This window comes from Rhinoraja longicauda, chromosome 20 (assembly GCF_053455715.1).
Source record: "Rhinoraja longicauda isolate Sanriku21f chromosome 20, sRhiLon1.1, whole genome shotgun sequence".
Lineage (NCBI taxonomy): Eukaryota > Metazoa > Chordata > Chondrichthyes > Rajiformes > Arhynchobatidae > Rhinoraja > Rhinoraja longicauda.
This window is the reverse complement of record NC_135972.1, coordinates 33,980,183-34,004,047: the sequence shown is the minus strand read 5'-3', so window position 1 is coordinate 34,004,047 and position 23,865 is coordinate 33,980,183. Positions and strand designations below refer to the sequence as shown.

Genomic DNA, 23,865 nt, shown 5'->3' with positions numbered 1-23,865 from the left:
TAGTATTTAATGAATGCCTTAGATATAACTATCTGTCCATGTTCCAAACAGTTCCACAGGTGATGGGATGGAAGGAGACAAGTGAAAGAGATGTGCAATTATTTTAATAGGTAGCATCAGGATATCAGTTAGCACCTAGAAGCCCTTGAACCAATGGCAGTTGTCCCTGTATCTAGATCTCCTCAAATAGATATTGCAACAATGAGGAATAGGTGGATATTGGGCAGAATTAACCTTTTACACAGCAGGACTGGATTCAGTTGTCATGGGAACATGCGTCTAGGAGTTTTAAAACTCTTGGAGTTCTAGATTTCACTTGGCCTTGTGGTGGTAGTGCATGAAATGGAGTCATACATAAACCAAACAACTCAAGTCTAGGTAGTGGCACTGACTTTACAGTGCGCTGCTGTGTTTGCCTTTCTCTATGTGCCAACTGTTGTTTACTTCCGACACTGTTGTCTTAGAAAGTTGCACTATTCAGGAGGAATGGAAGGTGCAACTTGGGGAACGAGATAAGGTTCAACTTGGGGAACGAGATAATTAGATCATATTTAGCATGTTGGCCAGTCAATGCCACTGCACTATGTATGGGAATGAGAAGAATATCCCTCCCTGGGTTACAACCCTATTAGTCTGTGTCGAGCGGAATCCTCAACTGCATCTTAGTGCTTGTCCGTGTCTGATTTTGAATATTTCCTGTGCATGTGTGTGTTCTTCCAAATCAGTGGAAGGCACTAATGGGCCAGTTTTACCTTTGTGTTTTGTTAAAATCAATTTCTGCCTGCTATTTTAAGTGAGAACACACATTTTAATTTCCTAGTTGCAAGGACACGTTCATACCCAAACTGTCTCGTCTGCCATCTCCCCAGATACTGTCTGACCTGCTGAATGGTTCCAGCTTTTCTTCCAGTTTTTAAAGCCCGTAGTCTTCAAATTCTTCAAAATAATTTTGGTACTGGACATGCATTATTATTTTTGCGCACAAGTTTTAAAAATCTGCTACCCCGTTTTGTTTTTGCTACTGAAACTGACACTGTTCACATTCCCTACAGTGAAACAAAATAGTGAATAATTCCTAAGCTGTGACATGACAAACAGCACATGCACAAATGAAGATGATTAAAGATATTTCTTTTCTTTTATATTAGGCATGTGGACACATGCATGCACACACACATACACACACACATCCCAAATTTTCAGATATGTTTTAAAGTATTACCAGCAACTTACATTTTAGTGCATTTTAATATTATTTTACATAAATTCCAAGAACTATTGTGATGATTTTCCTTACTAAAAAAAATTGGACAATGTTGGTGGCAATCACTCAATTTGAGGCGGATTTAGCATTACCCTGCACAAAATTACAGAATACTTGATATTACGGTGCTTTTGTTAGTAATGATTCGAGTTCAGCGTATCTTGTGATAGTGAATGTATATGTTTAGCTTTACATTGATGTAAAACATAGAAACTCAAAACTTATTTGAAGGTTTTAACTTTGTAGAACTGTAAATAATTTTATATTTTTACCTGCCCATTTGTCTCTAAATGATTGTTGGTGCCATTTGACATTATGGAATCTCAATGTACAGGTAGGTGTCCAACACTTAAAAAATGAGAATGCTAACACAGTCACAATGCTGGCAGGATAGGGAAGGGCATCTCAAGCAGCAAAGATGATAACAATTCTATGTTTTCTCAGGATCTGAGAGCTGTCCTTCTATCCCAGAACAGTTAGATGGTATGGGGAGATAATATATAGACAAGGGAGTTGCTGGTAAATGTTACTTTGGATTTTTTTTATTTTAATGGCGATAATGTGCACGTTTAAAGCAGTGATTTATTGCTAACTTCCGCCTTCAAAGACAAACCCTTGCTAAATTAAAAGTAGGGCCAGTGTTAAAACACTAAGCTGGAATTTTTCTGCAGCAGACACCTTCTCCTTTTTGCCAACAGCACCAAAGTATGCAAGACACACAGCATGCAGCACACATTCAACCTGAGGGGAGCCCACAAGCACGGAGGGCCACTGGCTGGCTCTTTGTCACCAAATGCAGCAGGTTGAATGCGGACATCACTGGGGGACTTCCACCAAGAAACAAGAGGCAAGAAGCAGGGAACAACAGCTAAGTAGGGAAACAAAAAGAAAGTCACGTTAAACATCAAAATGCTGACAGCATGCAGGTTGTGTAAAAAACAACATTCTGAAATTTCTAACATTTTAAAAACTTAACACATAATTTGGAGCGAAATCACTGTTTTTAATTTTTTTTTAATAGTGATCTCCAGTTGACTGTTTTTTTTGTTTCCACGCAAATGATGTTTATTACTTAGATATGACTTTGGATCAAGTTGATGTAAACAGGTAGTGAAACTGAACATGGGGATCATTCATAAGCAAATGAATCTTCAAAGCACGGTTGATTCTTGTGTTTTTACAGACAAGCATCAAAAGCATTTCAGGAGAGGCAGCACCTTCTGAAGAACAAAACAATGATTTATACAGTGAGCAGTCATTCTGGAGTGTGTCTGAAAGAAATATGCTTATGTTAACTTTGACATCTTAAAAGTGACTTATTGCGAAGCCAAAACAATTTTTCCTGTTTTTACAAGGAGAGAAAAAGGAAACAAAATTAAGTGTCACAACGAACAGTCTCAACGAGCCATTAAATAAAAGTAAACATGTCAACTTCAAAACGACTATATGCTGCGAACTGAAGGGGCAGAGAGGGAGATTATACGATGGGAAATCTATTCATTATTAACCAAAAGAAATGACATCAAAATAAAACGGAGAGCTGTACAAGAAGATATTCTTGTAACTATTCGCAGAGCTCGTTATGAAAATGAGAGTGTTCAGTGATGTGCAATTACCTAGCAAAGCTGCATTCTTACTCAGTCCGCGCAGCTGATCATAAAAGGTCTTCCTATTCGGTATCATCAATTGCAGTACCAGACAGCCTGTGCGCCTACCAATCGAAGCCATCTGGCTTGTGTCAAGCCTCTGGGTCAGGCAGCTAGAGTGCAACAGGAAGAGAGGCAGTGATGTCACTCCGCAGGTCAGGCAAAGAACAAGGATGTATTTTCTAATTAAAAGGCAGTGTGCCTCAGTACTGGGGCTCCAGCATAGTTGAACCGGGTGATTTATGTTTAATGTAACGCTCATGCAGCTAGTGAAACAGCTGCCATCTACTGGTGGATTCAAGCACTGCAAAGCAGGATGGGTCAATTCACAAGAGTTTAGTTTGGCGAATGTCACAGGGCCTTACAGCGTGGAAACAGGCCCTTCGGCCCAACTAGCCCACACCGGCCAATATGTCCCATCTACACGTCCCACCTGCCTGCATTTGGCCCATATCCCTCCAAACCTGTCCTCTCCTTTGTTGGCTGCAACCTTCCCCCCAATGACGAACTGTACACTGCAAGGGCCAGGAAGCGAGCGGGCAAGATCATCTCCGACCCCTCTCACCCTGCCCACAAACTCTTTGAAGCACTTCCCTCTGGAAGGCGACTCCGGACTGTCAAAGCAGCCACAGCCAGACATAAAACCAGCTTTTTTCCACGAGTAGTAGTTCTACTCAATAACCAAAGTCTGTAGTCTCTTTTTTGCTCTGGTTTATTTTCACCCACATGTTTAGACCGTAATGTTGTATCCTTATTGTTTTGATGTGTTTATGCTTTATTCTTAATTGTTAACTGTATGTTTGTGTTGTCATTTGTGAGCGGAGCACCAAGGCACATTCCTTGTATATGCATACTTGGCCAATAAACTTATTCATTCATTCATTCCATGTACCTGTACAAATGTTTCTTAAACTTTGCGATAGTACCTGCCTCAAATACAGTAATAGTCACAGAGTGATACAGTGTGGAAACAGGCTCTTCAGCCCAACGTGCCCACACCGCCCAACATGTCCCAGCTACACTAGTCCCACCTGCCTGAGTTTGGTCCCTATCCCTCCAAACCTGTCCTATCCGTGAACCTGTCTAACTGTTTCTTAAAATTTGGGATAGTCCCAGCCTCAACTACCTCCTCTGGCAGCTTGTTCCATACACCCACCACCCTTTGTGTAGAAAAGTCACCCCTCAGGTTCCTATTAAATGTCTAATAACTGCAAATGGAGAGTTTTGTATACATTTCATCAATGATGCACACTTATTCAAACTCTACAACTAATCTTATTAAGTCTATTGAGTTTTCATAAATGTACTTTTTCTTCTTACAGTTTCTATCTTTGTTGCTAATATTGTCGTGAATATCATCAGGGCAGTGGAGAGAAATAACTGAAGGACCTGTGGTTTTCACGACGTAATTGTGAGTAAACTGGCTCCCTGATCCATGCCACGAGGTAACATGCATTAGGCAAGACAAGCCAGCCGTGCTTCAACAGAGGCGCAGTGTTTCAAAGTAATGTGTGGGGCAGAAGAGTAACATCAGCCACGGATGTCTCTCACTATCCTGTATGTGAAGGGCAGGTAAAGGCAGAACCAGGCGACCAGGCTGACCTCTTCTGCCCCTCACTATCCAGCAGCCTGAAAACACTCACCATTGAGAGGTTGCCTTTGGCTTGTGGGATCCCTGTGCAAAGCTTGGGTTTAGAGATCGGATTTGTCAGTTTCCCTTGTTGAATAAGGGGCCTGTTGCCTATTTGATCCCTTCTTTACTGAGATGGTTGACTGGAAGCAGACCAGCTGTGTACAGGAAACCCAGGTCTGCATATGGCCAAGGAGTGGTCTCTTAGGGTTGTTACAGGCAGTCACCAGAAGGCTATTCATATCTGACTATGAAGCCCAGAGGAGCCATCATATTCTACCTCCCTTGAAACCAGATTCTTCACCTGATTGTCCCCCAACAGTCACGATATAAATGATCGTGCCAATGCATCAGACAAGTTCTGAAACAAAGTACTGTGGAATTCAGCAAAATATTCTAAGTTAAATGTAGCTCTTGTTCATACATATTATTTTAATTAATCTCAAATAAATATTTCTTCAATTTCTAATCTATAATAATGTCATATTATATACAATGTAATCTGCTTTTTCTAATTAATTAAACAAATTTAATTTCAATTTTTAAATTGCACATCCATATGGAATCAATTTCGCATTCATTCATTTGTTTTTAAACTAGCATTTAAAAAGCATCCAACTTAATAAAGTTTCTATTTTACAGCAGAAATGTGCTACGTTTTAAAAAAGAGCAAGACCTCCAAATGACCATGGAAAGTGCCATGGGAGATAAGCCAATGTATGTATAAGTTTTACATCTGGCTCGTGTCAAATTCCCAAATGATTATACTTTGTCACAGATCCAAATATTTCTTCAATTTTCCCCTAAAAGATGCACTCAGACCCATTCCCCGTGACATTCTGTGCTCCAATATCTCCTCGTGTAAAGCAAATTCTTCTAACACAATAAGACTAAGAACCAGAATTAGGCCATTCAGCCCATCACGTCTACTCTGCCATTGGCTGATCTATTTTCCCCTCTCAACCCCATTCGCTTTCCTTCGCGCTGTAACCTTTGACACCCTTCCCAATCAACAACCTATCAACCTCCACTTTAAATGAATTCCACAGATTCACCTCAAAATAATTCTTCCTCATCTCCTTTCTAAAGGTACGTTCTTTTATTCTGAGGCTGTACCTTCTGGTTCTGGCCTCCCATTAACGGAAACATCCTTTCCACCGCCACTCTATCCAGCTTTCATTATCCGTTAGGTTTTAAGGAGATTCCCCCTCATTCTTCTAGACTCATAATATTAAGTTTCAGCTTCATCCGATGTGATCTTTTCTTCAAGAAGTTTACATCCAACAACTTTTGAGAATGGAAGGATGTAAGATAAAAGGTCGAATATGGTGGGCTCTAGTAGTGTTTCCACAATAGCCCCATGATTTCCCCAACACCAGTATCTTACCTGATCCGGAGGGGGAAGGCACACTTTGGAGCACCCAGGACATCAGCAACATGAGGACAGCCTTTGTAGCTGCCCTTAAAGCTTGGATAGCCAGAACAATTATGACACAAAGTCACAAAATGCTGGAGTAACTCAGCGGGACGGGCAGCATCTCTGGAGAGAAGGAATGGGTGACGTTTTGGGTCTCGACCTGAAACGTCACCCATTCCTTCTCTCCAGAGATGCTGACTGACCCACTGAGTTCCTCCAGCAATTTGTGTCTACCTTCGATTTAAACCAGCATCTGCAGTTCTTTCCTGCACATGGCTGTGTGGAATCTGGCCAATTTCTACTGTTTGCAAATGATTCTGGCAGTCTGGAGACATTTAAAAACTGTTAGAACTAAATAATTTAAATTTATAGTAGTATTTTAAGTAACAACATTAGCTAATATTACAACAACAAAAATGTGATTTATTTTTAAAGGAAGTAACTTGCAAAACCCTTTGAACTGAATGAGGTTTTGGATCCCGTGCCAGGTTGGACATGGCACAAGTTGCAAGAGGCAATACCGCAAGATAAATACTGAGGAAATTGCATTAAGAATGGACACTGCCTTCATGCTTCTTGTGGATACGGTGCTGCAAACTGGGCAGCAAGTCTGCGACTTTGTATTTGACAGGAAATCTTAGACTCACCACTGTTTAAATGGTTCAACAGCAGCAAATCAATTTCAGACTCGGCGCATTGAGTCCATTGTTTTATCCCGAATATCACTGCACTGCCCCCAATCTTTGCAGTACAGTATCGCACACCTCATAAATGGTCGACAGCTTTAAACGTGAGCCACTGGCCATTGCATAAGTAAAGGTTTGGAAATATTAAATTCAGGTTGGCAACATGAATTCCTACACGGACACCAGTTATTTTTTTGTATAGAGGAGAGAATATTCAAGAGTTCCTATCAGCAATAGCGGGCAACCATTCTAAATATCAATGATTAAACAATATGATCTACACAACATATGGCTGATAATGCTGATTGTGGAGTGTGTTTTGACACTCTTTGCCAAAGTTGGCAAACGTTTAGTGTGGCGTTTTTGTGCCATTGCAGACGAATAATGTTCACTGATGCAAATTATTTCAGATGAAAATAAACTCTCAGAACCAGGTAACTATTCTACATTGCAACACTAAATGAAAGCTGTGTTTGTGTGATTCACAGCAGAGAATGCAGCAACGAATTAAGTGTTATATATTGGTGCTGGAAAGGGTGCAGGGAGAGGTTGAGCTATAGGGAGAGGTTGAGCTATAGGGAGAGGTTGAGCTACAGGGAGAGGTTAGGCTATAGGGAGAGGTTAGGCTATAGGGAGAGGTTGAGCTACAGGGAGAGGTTGAGCTACATGGAGGGGTTGAGCTACAGGGAGAGGTTGAGCTACAGAGAGAGGTTGAGCTATAGGGAGAGGTTGAGCTACAGGGAGAGGTTGAGCTACAGGGAGAGGTTGAGCTACAGGGAGAGGTTGAGCTACAGGGAGAGGTTGAGCTACAGGGAGAGGTTGAGCTACAGGGAGAGGTTGAGCTACAGGGAGAGGTTGAGCTACAGGGAGAGGTTGAGCTACAGGGAGAGGTTGAGCTACAGGGAGAGGTTGAGCTATAGGGAGAGGTTGAGCAGGCTAGGACTTTATTCCTTGGAGCGCAGGAGAATGAGGAGTGATCTTATAGAGTTGTATTAGATGATGATGAGAAGAATAGGTATCGTAAATGCACAGAGTCCTTTACCCAGAGTAGGGGAATTAAGAACCAGAGGCCATAGGTTTAAAGTGAGGGGGGGGGAAGATTTAATAGCAACCAAAGGGGCAACTTTATTTTTTAAACACAGAGGGTGATGGGTATATGGAACAAGCTGGCAGGGGAAGTGGCTGAGGCAAGTACTATCACTATGCTTAAAAAGCATTCAGACAGGTACATGGATTGGATATGTTCAGAAGGATATGGGCCGAATGCAGGCAGCTGGGACTAGTGTAGATGTGCCATGTTGGCCAGCATGGGCAAATTAAGTCGAAGGGCCTGTTTCCATCTGACTCTATGGTGCTTGTGCTCATTCATTGTTAATGTCAATACTGTGTGCGCTGCTATTGCATGGCAAGTATAGCTCATGGAACATTTGATGTAACTGTCGGAACAAGACAACAAGTGGAATTGTTCCGTTTCAGTGGCGCAGACAGTATTGATTACTGCCTTCCTGTACCTTTTGTTTAGCTGGGCCTGCTCTGAACATGCATCAATAATGAGCTGAAAAACCAGCAACTTCTGGTGTCCACAGTGCTTAACTGAAACTAACTGCTGCACCATGAGAGCATTAGATCAGCATCGCTATACCTGTTTTAGATCCTGCTCCAAAGTTAGCAGACATCAGAATCCATCACATTCTCAACTTGAGGATGAGGGTTTACAGCCAGGTCTCACATCCCACATTGGTCCAGTGCTATGTTTGCTAACTATTGCCTACCTCCATCTGTGACTATTGCCAACCTCCATCTCAGAAATCCTGATAAGCAGCTTTGTGACTTCCAGACTCAATGGCATCCATCTTACTGGCTTCCATTGTCCACGTTGTCCCCACTTGTCTAAAGCTCTGCTGTGTCGATCCAGTCCTGGACTGTCCTCCAATCCTTCAAAGCAACAACTATAAAGGTCTTGACCTTAACCCTTTCATGACTTGCTGTTCGATATTCCTGCTTTCCATACTCTTTGACCCTGCCCCGTTTCCACCCCCATTCTTAATCAAATCCATATAAGAAAATAACTGCAGATGCTGGTACAAATCGAAGGTATTTATTCACAAAATGCTGGAGTAACTCAGCGTGTCAGGCAGCATCTCAGGAGAGAAGGAATGGGTGACGTTTCGGGTCTGAAGAAGGGTCTCGACCCGAAACGTCACCCATTCCTTCTCTCCTGAGATGCTGCCTGACCTGCTGAGTTACTCCAGCATTTTGTTAATCAAATCCAAGTCATTTCGAGGCATAGACTTAGTGTCATGCAGCATGGAAACCTGCCCTTCAGTTCACCTTGCCCATGCCGACCAACATGCCCCATCTACAACAGTCCCATCTGCCTGCATTTGGCCCACATCCTTCTGAACCTTTCCTATCTGTTTACTTGTACAAATGTCTTTTAAAATGTTGCGATCGTTCCTACCTCAACTACCTGCTCTGACAGCACATTTCATATACCCACCACCCTTTGTGTGGAAAAAGTTGCATCTCAGGCTCCTATTAAATCTTTCCCCTCCCACCTTAAACCTATGTCCTCTGGTTCTGCAAATATCACTGCTGCTAAATACGTCATCTTCGTGTTAACAAGAGCAAACCTTATCAACCTTACCTTAGTTCCAAACCCAATTCTTGCCGATATTCCATGTTCTCCCACCAACAGCAAATGATATCCTGAGTTTGTTCCTGGCCACCCTATAATCAGAATCATTTTATCTACAACTCTACCTATGCCCATGTGAGCCATAATCTATCCCACTCGCCTTAAGTTCCAAGAACAGGAAACAGGGAGATATATTTTGTATCACTTTTGTTAACAGTGTTGTAAATAAAGGCAAATGTTACATGTTTCACCACGTGAGCACGAGTAGCAACATCTGGTAGAGCACGCTGCATTGCAACAACAAAGATGGTTCAGTTCTGACCTCTGGTGCTGTCTTAGTCAAGTTTGCAAGTTCCCCATCACCTCTAGATGCGCTGGTTTCCTCCCACATCCCAAAGACATACAAGTTGGTAGGTTGTGTAGGAAGGAACTGCAGATGCTGGTTTAAACCAAAGATAGGCACAAAATGCCACTGTAAATTGCCTCTGGTGTGTAGGAGAGTCTGGCGGGAGGATAGGGTTGATGAGTGAGTAAAAGAATGGGAATAACATGGAGTTGGTGTAAATGAGTGGTGGGGGTCGGCACTGACTTGGTTGGCTGACGAATCTGTTTCCCCGCTGCATATCCCGATAACTAATATTCTATAAGGGCATTCCTGAATAATCAAAAAAACTTGTGGCCAAAATCTCTATACAGAAATGAATGATTGATCAATGCAGTAGAAAGTTCAGATCAGTCTAAATATAGCCACAGAACAATCTGTCACGTACATTCACCAGAGTAGTTTGTCTTTTTGCAATTGAAAGAATACTTACTAATAATTTTCAAATTAAAATCCATAAAAATTACCGAAAGGCACCATATTTCCTCACAGATTCCCATGACAGTATTTAGTCAAAATTAATCATTTTTCTATTCCCAAGGCAGTCGTAAAATGTTGAGTATCAAATGTTGAGGCACAACTTAGTAACTATATCTAAAGTGACACCAAACCAGTGGTGCAAGAAAATAACTGCAGATGCTGGTACAAATCGAAGGTATTTATTCACAAAATGCTGGAGTAACTCAGCAGGTCAGGCAGCATCTCAGGAGAGAAGGAATGGGCTGTCATTTACAACATTCTCCTATTATCAAAAGGCTAAAATGTGTCAATTCCAAAAGGTCAATATGGTTCCAAATGGGAAATAGAAATCGGATTTTTTAAAAACAAATTTCACTATGAGCAGAAAAAAATCTATCAAACAAATTTTGACACCAAGTCGGATAAAGAGTTATTGGCCTGGAAGGTGTCAAGCGTGGCTTGTCACTTGCATTTCCCCCTGGATATGCAATTGTCCCATGAGCACTTTGCCCTTTGTCCACCAGGATGCCTGATCATGCTGAGACCCTGCGTGATGCCAAGGTTTTACATAATTCCAGCTGTTGTTAAGCCCCCCCCCCCCCACAAAATGCAGAGAACTCTCTTGTGATGCAGGAAAGCTACGCTTCCATCTTCGCTATCTGTCAAAGAGGACCCTAACGTTCTGAAGGAGAACGTCAATTCAAAAACAAAGTTTAAATAATCACTACAAGTTTAAAACAAAGTTGTCAAACACATAACCATATAAGATGGGGCTGTATAAAACTGAACTTCAATGGTTGATTTTTGAGAATGGGCATGAGGATTGTTTGTTGGTATCTGAAGCATACAGATTTTGTTCTCCCAAAAATCTGTATAAAACTTCAGTTTGGCCACATTTGGTGTATTGTGTGCAGTTCTGTTCACCACACTGCAGGAAAGATAGGCAGTCTTTGAAGAGGTTCATCAAGATGTCATTTGAATTGGAGAGTAAATAGCTCTTCCACCCCCCACCCTCTCCTTTTCTGTTTATTGTCACCTATTAAGACTTTAATTTCTTCCGCAGAAAGGAATGGCTAGAAACTCCACATGCGTTATACTTTTACGAGTGTCCAACAAGCAACCTTTAAAAATGATAGACAATAGACAATAGGTGCAGGAGGAGGCCATTCGGCCCTTCGAGCCAGCACCACCATTCAATGTGATCATTCTCAATCAGTATGTAGGTTAATTGGCTGGGTAAATGTTTAAAAAAAAAAAATTGTCCCTAGTGGGTGTAGGATAGTGTTAATGTACGGGGATCGCTGGGCGGCACGGACTTGGTGGGCCGAAAAGGCCTGTTTCCGGCTGTATATGATATGATATGATATGATATGATAGTACCCCGTTCCTGCCTTCTCCCCATACCCTCTGACTCCGCTATCCTTAAGAGCTCTATCTAGCTCTCTCTTGAATACATTCAGAGAATTGGCCTCCACTGCCTTCTGAGGCAAAGAATTCCACTCGCTAAGCACTGATAGTTAAGCTCGGTCTATGTTGAACTACACTTCGACATTACAGCTTGCATTTACATGATCCTGGTGGTTCATGCAATCCACACGTAATTTAACTTTCAGTTGCATCGTAACAATATAGTGACCTAGATAAAATCCAAAAATATATTATTGGCCTGGGGAGGTCTTCCTTCGAGAATAGATGGATCGATTTAAAAATTACTTTAAATGGTGTCAATATTTTACGCACAAATTCATTCACAGTAAGTCCGACATCTACACTTTACATATAAACAGACAAACAGTAGGTTATCATGACACCACACAAATCCACAAGGACAGAGGGTACAATTAAGATATGAAATGTACATTGGAAGTTCAGGCAGATAAGACCTACTGTAATTTTTCTTAATGGTAACACTAAATAAAAAAATCAGAATTCTTTATCTAAACTCTTTGAGAAGATGTAAACGGTGTCATGACAGGTGTTCTACTCCGTTCATAAAAGCACAATTAACCTTCCTTCCCTCTCAAAGTCAAAGGCCACTTTAACTTCCTGTTATAAAATGTTATGAACAGAACGACTCGGTGGAAAAAATATGCCAAGTTTCAAGAGCCTCAGCAAGCTGCGATGGGGACTCGTCCACACAGACAAGGTCATTGTTACGATATCTGGGCATTAGCATTCATGTTAAGAATGGTGTCCGAACAAATGTGCTAAATAGGAGGCACAAGAGACTGTAGATGCTGAAATCTTCAGCAAAAAAAACCAAACTGCTGGAGGAGACAAAATGTACAGGAAAGAACTGCAGATGCTGTTTATCCTGAAGATAGACACAAAATGCTGGAGTAACTCAGCGGGTCAGACAGCATCTCTGGATAAAAGGAATGTGACGTTCCAGGTCGAGACCCTTCTTCAGACTGAGAGTGGAACTGAGACTGAGAAGGGTTCCAACCCGATACCTTTCAGGTTGGAACCCGATGCTGCCTAACCCACTGAATTACTCCAGCATTGTGTGTCTAAACTGCTGGAGGAACTCAGCAGGTCAGCATCAGCAGAGAGAAATGGACAGTCAATGTTTAGGATGGGAATATTTCTTCAAGACTGGAAGAGATGGGAGATAGGTGGTAAAGAGGTAGGGAAAGTGCTGGATGGATCAAGCTAGGGAGGGTTTGATCGAGAGATGTGTGAGGTGGGGAGAAGGATGGAGATTGTCACTGAAGATTGGAGTGGGTAAGTGAAGATGACAGGAGGCTGCGGATGATGGAATCTGATAAAACAAAAAGACGATGAGTAAAAAGTAGAAACAGAGGGAGGGATGGGAACAGGAGGGTGGTGCAGGTGGAGTGGAAAATGGAGGATGCAGACTGGATGGGCAGAAGGAGGAATGAAAAGGAGTTGAGTGACTGGGGGAGGGGGGGGGGGATGTGAGGTTGAGGAAGGGAAAGAATGGTGTGCATGAAAAGACCTGGATAGATCAAGAGCCCGTTGGGCTATTGCCATTGTGCTGATTGTTGGGTTCAGGGACAGCTGGGCATCCATGAACCTGCCTTCATTGACAAGATAGTGGTGGACACAGTCAACAGGTTAAATGTGTAGGAAAGAACTGCAGATGCTGGTTTAAATCAAAGGTAGACACAACATGGAGAGGGTACAGAGGAGATTTACTAGAATGTTGCCTGGGTTTCAGCACTTAAGCTACAGAGAGAGGTTGAACAGGTTGGGTCTTTATTCTTTGGAGCGTAGAAGGTTGAGGGGGGACTTGATAGAGGTTTTTAAAATTTTAAGAGGGACGGACAGAGTTGACGTGGGTAGGCTTTTCCCTTTGAGAGTGGGGAAGATTCCAACAAGGGGACATAACTTCAGAATTAAGGGACAAAAGTTTAGGGGTAACATGAGGGGTAACTTCTTTACTCAGAGGGTGGTGGCTGTGTGGAATGAGCTTCCGGTGGAAGTGGTGGAGGCAGGCTCGATTTTATTATTTAAGAGTAAATTGGATAGGTATATGGATGGGAGGGGATTGGAGGGTTATGGTCTGAGAGTAGGTAGATGAGACTAGGTCAGAGAAAGTGGTCGGCATGGACTGGTAGGGCCTAATGGACCAGTTTCCGTGCTGTAATTGTTATATGGTTATATGGTTATATATGCTGGAGTAACTCAACGGGACAGGCAGCATCTCTGAAGAAGGATCTCGACCGTTACTGTATGTTCGCGTTGTTACTTGCGAGTGGAGCACCAAGGCACATTCCTTGTATGTGCACATACTTGGTCAATAAACTTATTCATAAACTTATTCATTCATTCATTCATTCTCTCTAGAGATGCTGCCTGTCCCGCTGAGTTACTCCAGCATTTTGTGGCAACAGATTCAAGTTCTTGGGTGTGTATACTTTGGCCCAGCGCATTAATGCAATCACAAGGAAGTTCACCTTGTTCCTTGAAAGAACTTTCACTCTATCAATCTTCTACAGGTATAAGATAAAGAGCATGTAGACTGGTTGCATCATGGCCTGATTCAGTAACTTGAACACCCAAGAACAGAGACCACAGAAAATGGTAGATATTGCCTGTTCCATCATGGAGGCTGACCTCCCCATCATCGAAGGGATCAACAGCTAGCTAACATCATCAATGACCCACACAATCATGGTCAAGCTTTCATCTTGCTAATATCATCAGAAAGAAGGTACAGGGGGCTGCCGTGACCTCCAGATTCAAGAACAGCTTCTTCCCAGCAACCAGATGCTTGAACACTGCACAACACTAACCTCAAATTTACCTCAGCAACTAAGGCTCACTCTGGACTTTGTTTTGGTTACACTGTGGACATTTGGCTTTGCACTGTTATGGCCTCATTACCAAGTATTACTGATTGTTAATTAAATGTATCATTGATTATTGTGCATTTATTTTGTGCTGTTGGGTTTATGGGCTTGTAAAGCTGCAGCAAGTAAGATTTCATTGTTCCAATGCCAGCAGTCATGGCTCCAAGAAGTGTTTCTTTATATTGTGTTCAGTGACTCAAAACGCAAAGCTAAAAAGGAATAAAGAATGGAATTCTATAAATGTTTTAAAAGGCCTGTAATTATTCTGGTTAGAATAATTAATACACATCCACCAGAAGTTCCAAGAATTTTAAAAGTAGAATTTTGATTTAAATTTGACAGGACATACAAATTTTGCTGACAAAGAGCCAGGTGGTAATGATCAGGTGTGTAGGAAGGAACTGCAGATGCTGGTTTAAACCGCAGATAGACACAAAAAGCTGGAGTAACTCAGCGGGACAGGCAGCATCTCTGGAGAGAAGGAATGGGTGACGTTTCGGGTCGAGACCATTCTTCAGACGGGTTAGGGATAAGGGAAACAAAGATATAGTCAGTGATATGGAGAGATAAAGAACAATGATTGAAAGATATGCAAAAAAGTAACAATGATAAAGGAAACAGGCCATTGTAGGCTGAAAATGGCATTCCCTCTCTCTCTCTATTCCTCCCCCACCCAAGTCGCACTATCTTATCATTTTCACCAATACAAACAGCATACAATGGCCTGTTTCCTTTCCTTTCTTTCTCCTGTGTACTCTCCCCTCTCCTTTACTCTCTCTACATCAACGACTGCACCTCCACAGACTCCTCTGTCAAGCTCCTCGTTTGCGGATGACATAACCCTGATTGGACTGATCCAGGATGGGGAGGAATCTGCCTACAGAGAGGAAGTGACACAGCTGGCGTCCTGGTGCCATCGCAACAACCTGGAGCTCAATGCTCTCAAGACAGTGGAACTAATTGTAGACTTTTGAAGAGCTCCCCATCCCCTCCCCCCACTCACCATCAATTACAACACAGTCACAACTGTGGAGTCATTTAAGTTCTTTGGAATCATCATCTCCAGGGACCTTAAATGGGGGGGCCACCATCGACTCCACAGTCAAAAAGGCCCAACAGAGGATGTACTTCCTGCGGCAACTGAAGAAACACAATCTGCCGCAGGCAATGATGGTCCAATTCTATACTGCTATCATTGAGTCCGTCCTCACCTTCTCCATCATGGTCTGGTTTGGCTCAGCCACCAAGCACGACATCCGGAGGCTGCAACGGATCGTTCGCACAGCTGTGAAGGTTGTTGGCTGCAACCTTCCCCCCATTGACGAACTGTACACTGCAAGGGCCAGGAAGCGAGCGGGCAAGATCATCTTTGACCCCTCTCTCCCTGGCCACAAACTCTTCGAAGCACTTCCCTCTGGAAGGCGACTCCGGACTGTCAAAGCAGCCACAGCCAGACATAAAAACAGCTTTTTTCCACAAGTAGTAGTTCTACTCAATAACCAAAGTCTGTAGTCTCTTTTTTGCTCTGGTTTATTTTCACCCACATGTTTAGACCATAAAGTTGTATCCTTATTGTTTTGATGTGTTTATGCTTTATTCTTAATTGTTAACTGTACGTTTGTGTTGTCATTTGGGAGCGGAGCACCAAGGCACATTCCTTGTATATGCACATACTTGGCCAATAAACTTATTCATTCATTCCTTCTCTCTAGAGATGTTGCCTGTCCCGCTGAGTTACTCCAACCTTTTGTGTCTATCTTCGGTAATGATCGGATAATCTGTTTAAATGATTCTGTCATCTCCAGTGTCCTCCCACCCTGACTTTTGCAAAGAGGCGATCCCGTACTCTCAGTTTCTTCGCCTCCGCCACTTCTGCTCCCAAGATGAGGCTTTCCGTTCTTGGAGAGGGTGTGCGTACCGTACCACGGGCCCTTTACCAAAGCCAGTCTGAAGACATCACTCCCTAACTACCACCAATATGTTTCCTGCAGCACCAGAGGATTAAACACCCTTGACCACTAATATAGGACCATCAGAGATGCCTATCGCTCCATCCCTCGCCCTCACCTCGGGAAATCCAACCATTCAGCTGTGCTTCTTCTTCAGGCAGCAAATGAAGAGCGCATTCCCCAGCGGTGAGGACTGGACACAGCTGGGCAAGGGCCAGAACTGGTCACCGCTAACCAGCAGTGTTCCCAGCACCATTCATATCTTCCCACCCCCACCCCTTTCTGCCACTGCCGAGACCAACCCCACCACAACTCCTTGCTTCACTCATCCCTCCCCACCCAAACCATCCACTCCCCAATAATTTTCCTTGCAACTGCAGGAGATGTCACACCTGTCCCTGTACTGTTGGTGAGGCCGCATTTTGAGTGTCGCGTTCTATTCTGGGCACCATGTTATAGGAAAGATGTTGTCAAGCTGGAGAGGATACAGAGAAGATTCACGCGGATGTTGCCAGGACTAGAGGGTGTGAGCTATAGGGAGAGGTTGAGCAGGCTGGGATTCTATTCCTTGGAGTGCAGGAGGATGAGGGGTGATCTTATAGAGGTGTATACAATCATGAGAGCAATAGATCGGGTACATGCACAGATTCTCTTGCCCAGAGTAGGTGAATTGAGGACCAGAGGATATAGGTTTAAGGTGAAAAGATTTAATAGGAATTGGAGGGGTAACATTTTCACATGAAGGATGATGGGTGTATGGAACAAGCTGCCAGAGGAGGTAATTGAGGCAGGGACTATCCCAACATTTAAGAAACAGTTAGACGGGTACATTGATAGGGCAGGTTTGGAGGGATATGGGCCAAACGCAGGCAGGTGGGACTAGTGTAGCTGGGACATATTGGCTGGTGTGGACAAGTTGGGCCAATGGGCCTGTTTCCACACTGTATCATTCTATGAATCTATGACCTCTTCCCTCACCTCCATCCAGGGCCCTCAGCATCCTTCCAGGTGAGGCAGAGGTTTGTGCACACCTCCTCCAACCTTATCTACTGCATGCAGTGTTCTCAATGCGGCCTCCTTTGCATTGGTGAGACCAAGCATAGACTTGGCGACCATTTTGTCAACCACTTGCGCTCAGTCCGCCAAGGCCTACTGGATCTCCCAGTTGATAACCATTCCCATACTGACCTTTCTGTCCCGAGCCTTCTACATTGCCTTCATAGCGCAGGGCATAGAATATAAAAGTGAGGTCACATACAAACTGGAGGAACAGCACCTCATATTCTACATGGGTAGCTTACAACCTAATAGCATAAACAATGAATCCTTCAAATTGAAGTATCTTAAAAAACCCATCCCCTTTCTTCCCCGCACTCTCTGCCCTGTGCCCCATCTTGAACTACGTCTATTTCTCTCCCCTCCCCCCCCCCCCCCCCCTCTCACCTCCCACCTAAATTCCTTCCTCTAGCTTCATAATTCGCAATGCTTCAATCCTTCTGTCTCACACTTCCCTTTTTTCATCTCTGGCCTTTATCTAACCATCTGTCTATCAATCTCGCCCTCCCTCCCCAGTATCTACCTATTACTTGCCAAGGCTTGTCCCGCACCTCCTCTCTTCCAGCTTTCTCCCCACCCCCCCTCCCTCCCAGCACACACTCACCATAATCAGTCTGAAGAAGGGGCCCGACCCAAAATGTCTCCATCCATGTTCTCTAGGGATGCCTAACCCGCTGAGTTTCTCCAATTTGTGTTCATTTTTGATTAAACAGTTTGTTTAGTGCCAAATAAAGGTCGGGGCATTTTCCAACAGTGCATAATTCCAGCTTAGTTTCTAACTCCATAGTAAACTATGGAGAAACCATCTTATAAAACATTTTTGTTCATTGCTACGCAATTTGTATTTAATGTAACTGTTTTACAGTAAAACTTACTACAGAACAATTATGTAATAGCGTTATAAAGTAGTATAGCAGATAAGCAGATCCTTCGGCCTATCATGTACAGAATTGTTTGCCCATCAACATTAATCCCATTTGCCAGCGTTAGGCCTGTATTTTTCTGTACATTGTCTTTTCTAGCGCTTGTCTACACCTTTGTTATGCAGTCATTGCATCCAATTCCATCACTTTCTCTGACAGCGTTCCACATATCAACCACTCTCTGGATTGTGAAGCTGGGTACAATCATTTTTCCCTCAAATAACCCTTGGAAACTCCTTCCTCCCACCTTAAAACTATACTCTCTTCTTTGTGATATCCCAACTACAGGGTATCATCTACCCTGTCTATGCCACTTAGAATTTTATATACCTCTATATCAGGTAAACCCTCAGTCTCCTTTGTTCCAGGGAAAACAAACCTGACCCATCCAATCTCTCCCCGCAACTAAGGTCCTTCTTTCCAAGTAACATTATCGCAAATCTCCTCTGTATTCTCTCCATGGCAACCACAGCCTTCCTGTCATGTGGGAACCAGGACTGCATACAATGCTCCAAGTGTGGTCGAACCGGCGTTTTGTAAAGCTGCAACATAACATCCCAACTTTTATATTCTTTGCCCTGTCTATGAAGGCAAGCATGTATTCTTCACCAGCCTATCTACTTGGGTTGCCACTATCAGGGAAGTAGAGACTTGAACGCAATGTCCTTCCAGCGCTCTACCAGTTACTGTCCTATGTCCTGACACTATTTGATTTGTTGTAAAGTTGGAAAACAAATGTTACTGTGGAAGCATTTTTGTTGTACTATTTTGCATAAAAATATATTATCACTAAATGTGTTATCAGAAAAATAAGACTGGATGTTGGCAGATATAGGAGTAAAGAAGTAATATAGGCGTATAGGATTAAAGAGGTTCTTCTGCAGTTGTATAGGGCCCTGGTAAGACCACATCTGGAATATTGTGTACAGTTTTGGTCTCCTAATTTGAGGAAGGACATCCTTGTAATGGAGGCAGTGCAGCGTAGGTTTATGAGGTTGATCCCTGGGATGGCGGGACTGTCATATGAGGAAAGATTGAATTGACTAGGCTTGTATTCACTGGAGTTTAGAAGGATGAGAGGGGATCTTATAGAGACATATAAAATTATAAAAGGACTGGACAAGCTAGATGCAGGAAAAATGTTCCCAATGTTGGGCGAGTCCAGAACCAGGGGTCCAGAACAGTCTTAGAATAAAGGGGAGGCCATTTAAAACTGAGGTGAGAAGGAACTTTTTCACCTAGAGAGTTGTGAATTTGTGGAATTCTCTGCCACAGAGGGCAGTGGAGGCCAAATCACCGGATGGATTTAAGAGAGAGTTAGACAGAGCTCTAGGGGCTAGTGGAATCAAGGGATATGGGGAGAAGGCAGGCACTTGTTATTAATTGTGGATGATCAGCCATGATCACAATGAATGGCGGTGCTGGCTCGAAGGGCCGAATGGCCTCCTGCACCTATTTTCTATGTTTCTATGATGGCCCACCCCTCTGAATAAACTGACATTGATTGTGAGCTCTTAATTAAATGTTTAAAAGAAAAGTTATGCTGTGGAATTGAAATTGCTGCTGGCGCCATGTCAGCAAATACGTGGTGTCGATAGTGCTTGGACTATCACAGTCTTTAAGAAGCACTTTCATTTGGCCATGTTTTGCTGGTGAAAATCCAACGGGGGAGCCAGACAGCAGCACATGACTGTTCCAGCTGAATGTAGGTGTAACCTGACCCACCCAAACTGAATCATATGTGGTGAAATTGTTCCAGGAATGCTTTCTCATTACAAACCAAAGCTCTAAATATCAGCAGGGACAGGGCTGGGAACCGGGGCACTAAAGTCAATACAGTCAAACTAAACTAAAGGCAAGAAATACATAAAATAAAGTGCTTTTCTTTTTATTACTAAACCAGAGTTGCACACAGCATTGAATGCTTTATTTTCCTTTTAGAGAAACACCAGTATAACTATCACAGGCTATTATTAATTCACTCATGGAACGGGGTAGCTCAAAACAGGTGTGTGATCCTTCAGTAATCTTTTCATCTTTTTATAAAAGAAACCCATTTCAGCCATTTTGTACGATAAGTGACTCAGAACTTAATCCAAACTGTTTTGTAAAATGATATCTCAGATAGTATCAGGGCTCTTTGTCTTATGACTGTTTGAATTATTAAATAAACTCAGTAAGAGTCAAGAACTCCATTAAAGGTGACTGTTTACTCCAGACTGATTCTGAAAGTTTCTACAAACATCATTGAAACCGAAGGGAAATGTCAACCATCAGACACAATGCTTAAAAGGGGTAAAAGCCTTAGAGCAGTAATTACCGTTTTACTTTCAACATTTCATTCCCACAATCTAGCCACCTGGCACATCCTATTATGATAATACTATCAACCAACGAAGGTAGATCAATCAGGCTCTGAAGTTTGTTTTGCCAATCAGGTCATGACTCAACTACGCCTTAATGCATTTACCAACGTTGGTCCTGTATCCTAAAAATAAAATTGGTCATTTGATTTTTTTCCCTCAAAATAGAGCTTGTCCAAGCTTTTGGCGGAAGAGAGAAGTAGATTTCCCCTCCTCTTTGCTCAAAGCAACGTCATCTGACATTTAAACTGCCTCTTTGTTTTACAGAAATAATTATCTCTTTTAGTTAATCGTCATGTCACCAAATCAATGTAATGGCCATTCAAATCAGAAAAACTCCCCAAGATATCTGAATTTCTTCAGATACACAAAGAGTAAAAGAGAGGCAATGGTGGACACGTGGAAAATGACACTGGAGAAGTAGTAATGGTGAATAAAGAAATGGAAGACGAATTGAATACATTCTTTGCATCAGTCTTCACAGCAGAAGAACCAGCAAGATGCCAGAAATTCAAGTGAGTCAATGGGCAGAAGTAAGTGGATTTGCTATGACTAAGAAGTGCCTGGGAAGGTGAAAGGACGAGGGTTTCATGTATTTTGTTTGTTTCATGTATTTTGTGTTTTTGTAATTTCCTTCCTGTGATAAATAAAATTATAGACAATAGGAGTCGGCCATTCAGCCAAGTCTGCGGACCAGGAAGCATGGAGTCTGCACAAGGACTTTGACAGGTTGGAAGAATGGGCAAATAAGTGGTAGATGGAATGCAACATATTCATGCAGTCATGCGTTTTGGTAGTAGGAATAAAGGTGTAGACTATTTTCTAAATGGGGAGAGGATTCATAAATCGGAGGTACAAAGGGACTTTGGAGTACTGGTGCAGGATCCCCAAAAAGTTAATTTGCAGGTTGAATCAGTAGTAAAGAAGGCAAATACAATGTTAGTGTAGAAAGGAATTGCAGATGCTGGTATATACCGAAGACAGGCACAATGTGCTGGAGTAACTCAGCGGGTCAGGCAACAGCTCTGGAGAAAAAGGATGGGTGACTTTTCGGGTAGGGAATGCAATGTTAGCATTGATTTTGAGAGGACTAGAATATAAAACCAGGGATGCAATGCTGAGGCCTTATAGGGCACTGGTCACACAGCATTTGGAGCATTGTGAGCAGTTTTGGGCCCACATCTGCCCAACGTGCCCACACCAGCCAACAAAGTCCCAGCTATACTTGTCCCACTTGCCCGCGCTTGGTCCATATCCCTCCAAACCTGACCTATCCATGTACCTGTCTAACTGTTTCTTAAACATTGGGATAGTCACAGCCTCAACTACCTCCTCTGGCAGCTTATTCCTTACACCCACCACCCTATGTTTGAAAAAGCTACCCCTCGGATTCCTATTAAATCTTTTCCCCTTTCACCTTGAACCTATGTCCTCTGGTCCTCGTTTCCCCTACTCTGGGCAAGAGACTCTGTGCATCTATCCCTCTCAAGATTTTGCATTCAAAGATCCCCACTCATCCTCCTGCTCTCCATGGAATAGAGTCCCAGTCTATTCAACCATTCCATATAGCTCACACCCTCTAGTCCTGGCAACATCCTCGTAAATCTTTTTTGAACCCTTTCAAGCTTGGCAATATCTTTCCTATAACATGGTGCCCAGAACTGAATATTCTAAATGCAGTCTCACCAATGTCTTATAGAACTGCAACATGACCTCCCAACTTCTATACTCAATACTCAAGACCGATGAAGGCCAAAGTGCCAAAAGCCTTTTTGACCACCTTATCTACCTGCGACTCGACCTTCACCTGTACTGCTTGAATCCTCTGCTCTACAACACTACCTAGAGGCCTACCATTCACTTTGTAGGTCCTGCCCTTGTTCGACATCCCACACTTCTCTGCATTAAATTCCATCAACCATTCCTCCGCCCACCTGGCCAATCAATCCAGATCCTGCTGCAGTCTTTCACAACCATCTTCACTATCTGCAAAACCACTCACTTTTGTCATCTCGGATAACCTATCCTAGGCCCAACACGTAGATGGAATCATGAAGGAGTCACCTCAATACCTCTGCTTTCTTGGAAGTTTAAAGAGATTTAGCATGCCACCCAACAGAATGATCAGCCATGATCACATTGAATGGTGGTGCTGGCTCGAAGGGCCGAATGGCCTACTCCTGCACCCATTGTCTATTGTCTATAACAGTCCAACAAACTTGCACAGATGTACTATGGAAAGTATCCTGACTGGTTGCAACATGGTTGGTAAGGCAATTCCAGCCTTGTTGCAGGAATGGGTGAGGCTCCAGTGAGTGATGGCCTGGTCCATTAGTTTAGTTTAGAGTAATTTAGTTTAGACATACAGTGCGAAAACAGGAGCTTTAGCCCGCCATCCACACTGACCTGTAATCCCCATACACTAACACTATCCTACACACAAGGGACAATTTATAATTCTTACATGAAGCCAATTAACCTACAAACCTATACGTTGTTTGAATGTGCGAGGAAACTGGAGCTCCCGGAGAAAACCCACATAGTCACGGGGAGAAGGTGCAAACTCCAGACAGACAGCACCCATACTCAGCATCAAATCTGGGTCTCTGGTGTTATAAGGCAGCAACTCTACCGCTGTGCCACCATTGTGCAGCTCTCTCCACCACAGAACGCACTTACATGAGGTGGTGCCTCAATAAGTTAGCATCTATCATCAAGAATCCTAACTGTCCAGGGCACACTCTCCTCCTGCTGCCACCATCATGTAGGAAGTACTGAAGCCTGAAGTCCCACACCACCAGCTTCAGGTACTTCCTACAACCATCTTGAACTGACCTGCGCAACCCCAATCCCACCTCAGCAATGGAACACTATGAACCACCTCTCACACTACCACTCACTACTTGCTTTCTAATTGTGTTTTGTACTAATGTCCTGTTTTTTTGCATAGTCTTTTTCTTTTCACTGTATTGCAGATTTCGTATAATTTATGTATGACTGATGTTTTTGTGTGTTGTCTGGGTCTATGTGCTAACCTTGCTGCTGCAAGCAAGATTTTTCATAGTTCCTGTATCTCACTGCATTTGTGCATTCGACGATAAACTTGACCTGACTTGAACCAAAAATTACCGACAAG

At 42.9% G+C, this 23,865-nt stretch overlaps 1 protein-coding gene across 4 annotated transcripts in view; it reads right to left on the bottom strand.

Annotated features, from left to right (window-relative positions):
* Positions 1 to 23,865, bottom strand: part of msrb3 (methionine sulfoxide reductase B3) — a 117,710-nt gene that overhangs the window by 91,778 nt on the left and 2,067 nt on the right. Inside the window, exons 1-2 of one of the 4 annotated variants that reach the window (XM_078416647.1) lie at positions 2,881 to 2,988; positions 2,006 to 2,132 (exon numbers count right to left, since the gene is read on the bottom strand). The exons of 1 other annotated variant lie outside the window; for it this stretch is intronic. In XM_078416647.1, the coding sequence (XP_078272773.1) occupies positions 2,006 to 2,081 (76 nt within the window). In that variant the 5' untranslated portion in view covers positions 2,082 to 2,132; positions 2,881 to 2,988. Of the gene's footprint in view, positions 1 to 2,005; positions 2,133 to 2,880; positions 3,024 to 23,865 lie in introns of those variants that run through there. 2 more of the 4 variants (XM_078416644.1, XM_078416646.1) reach the window with 2 other exon arrangements.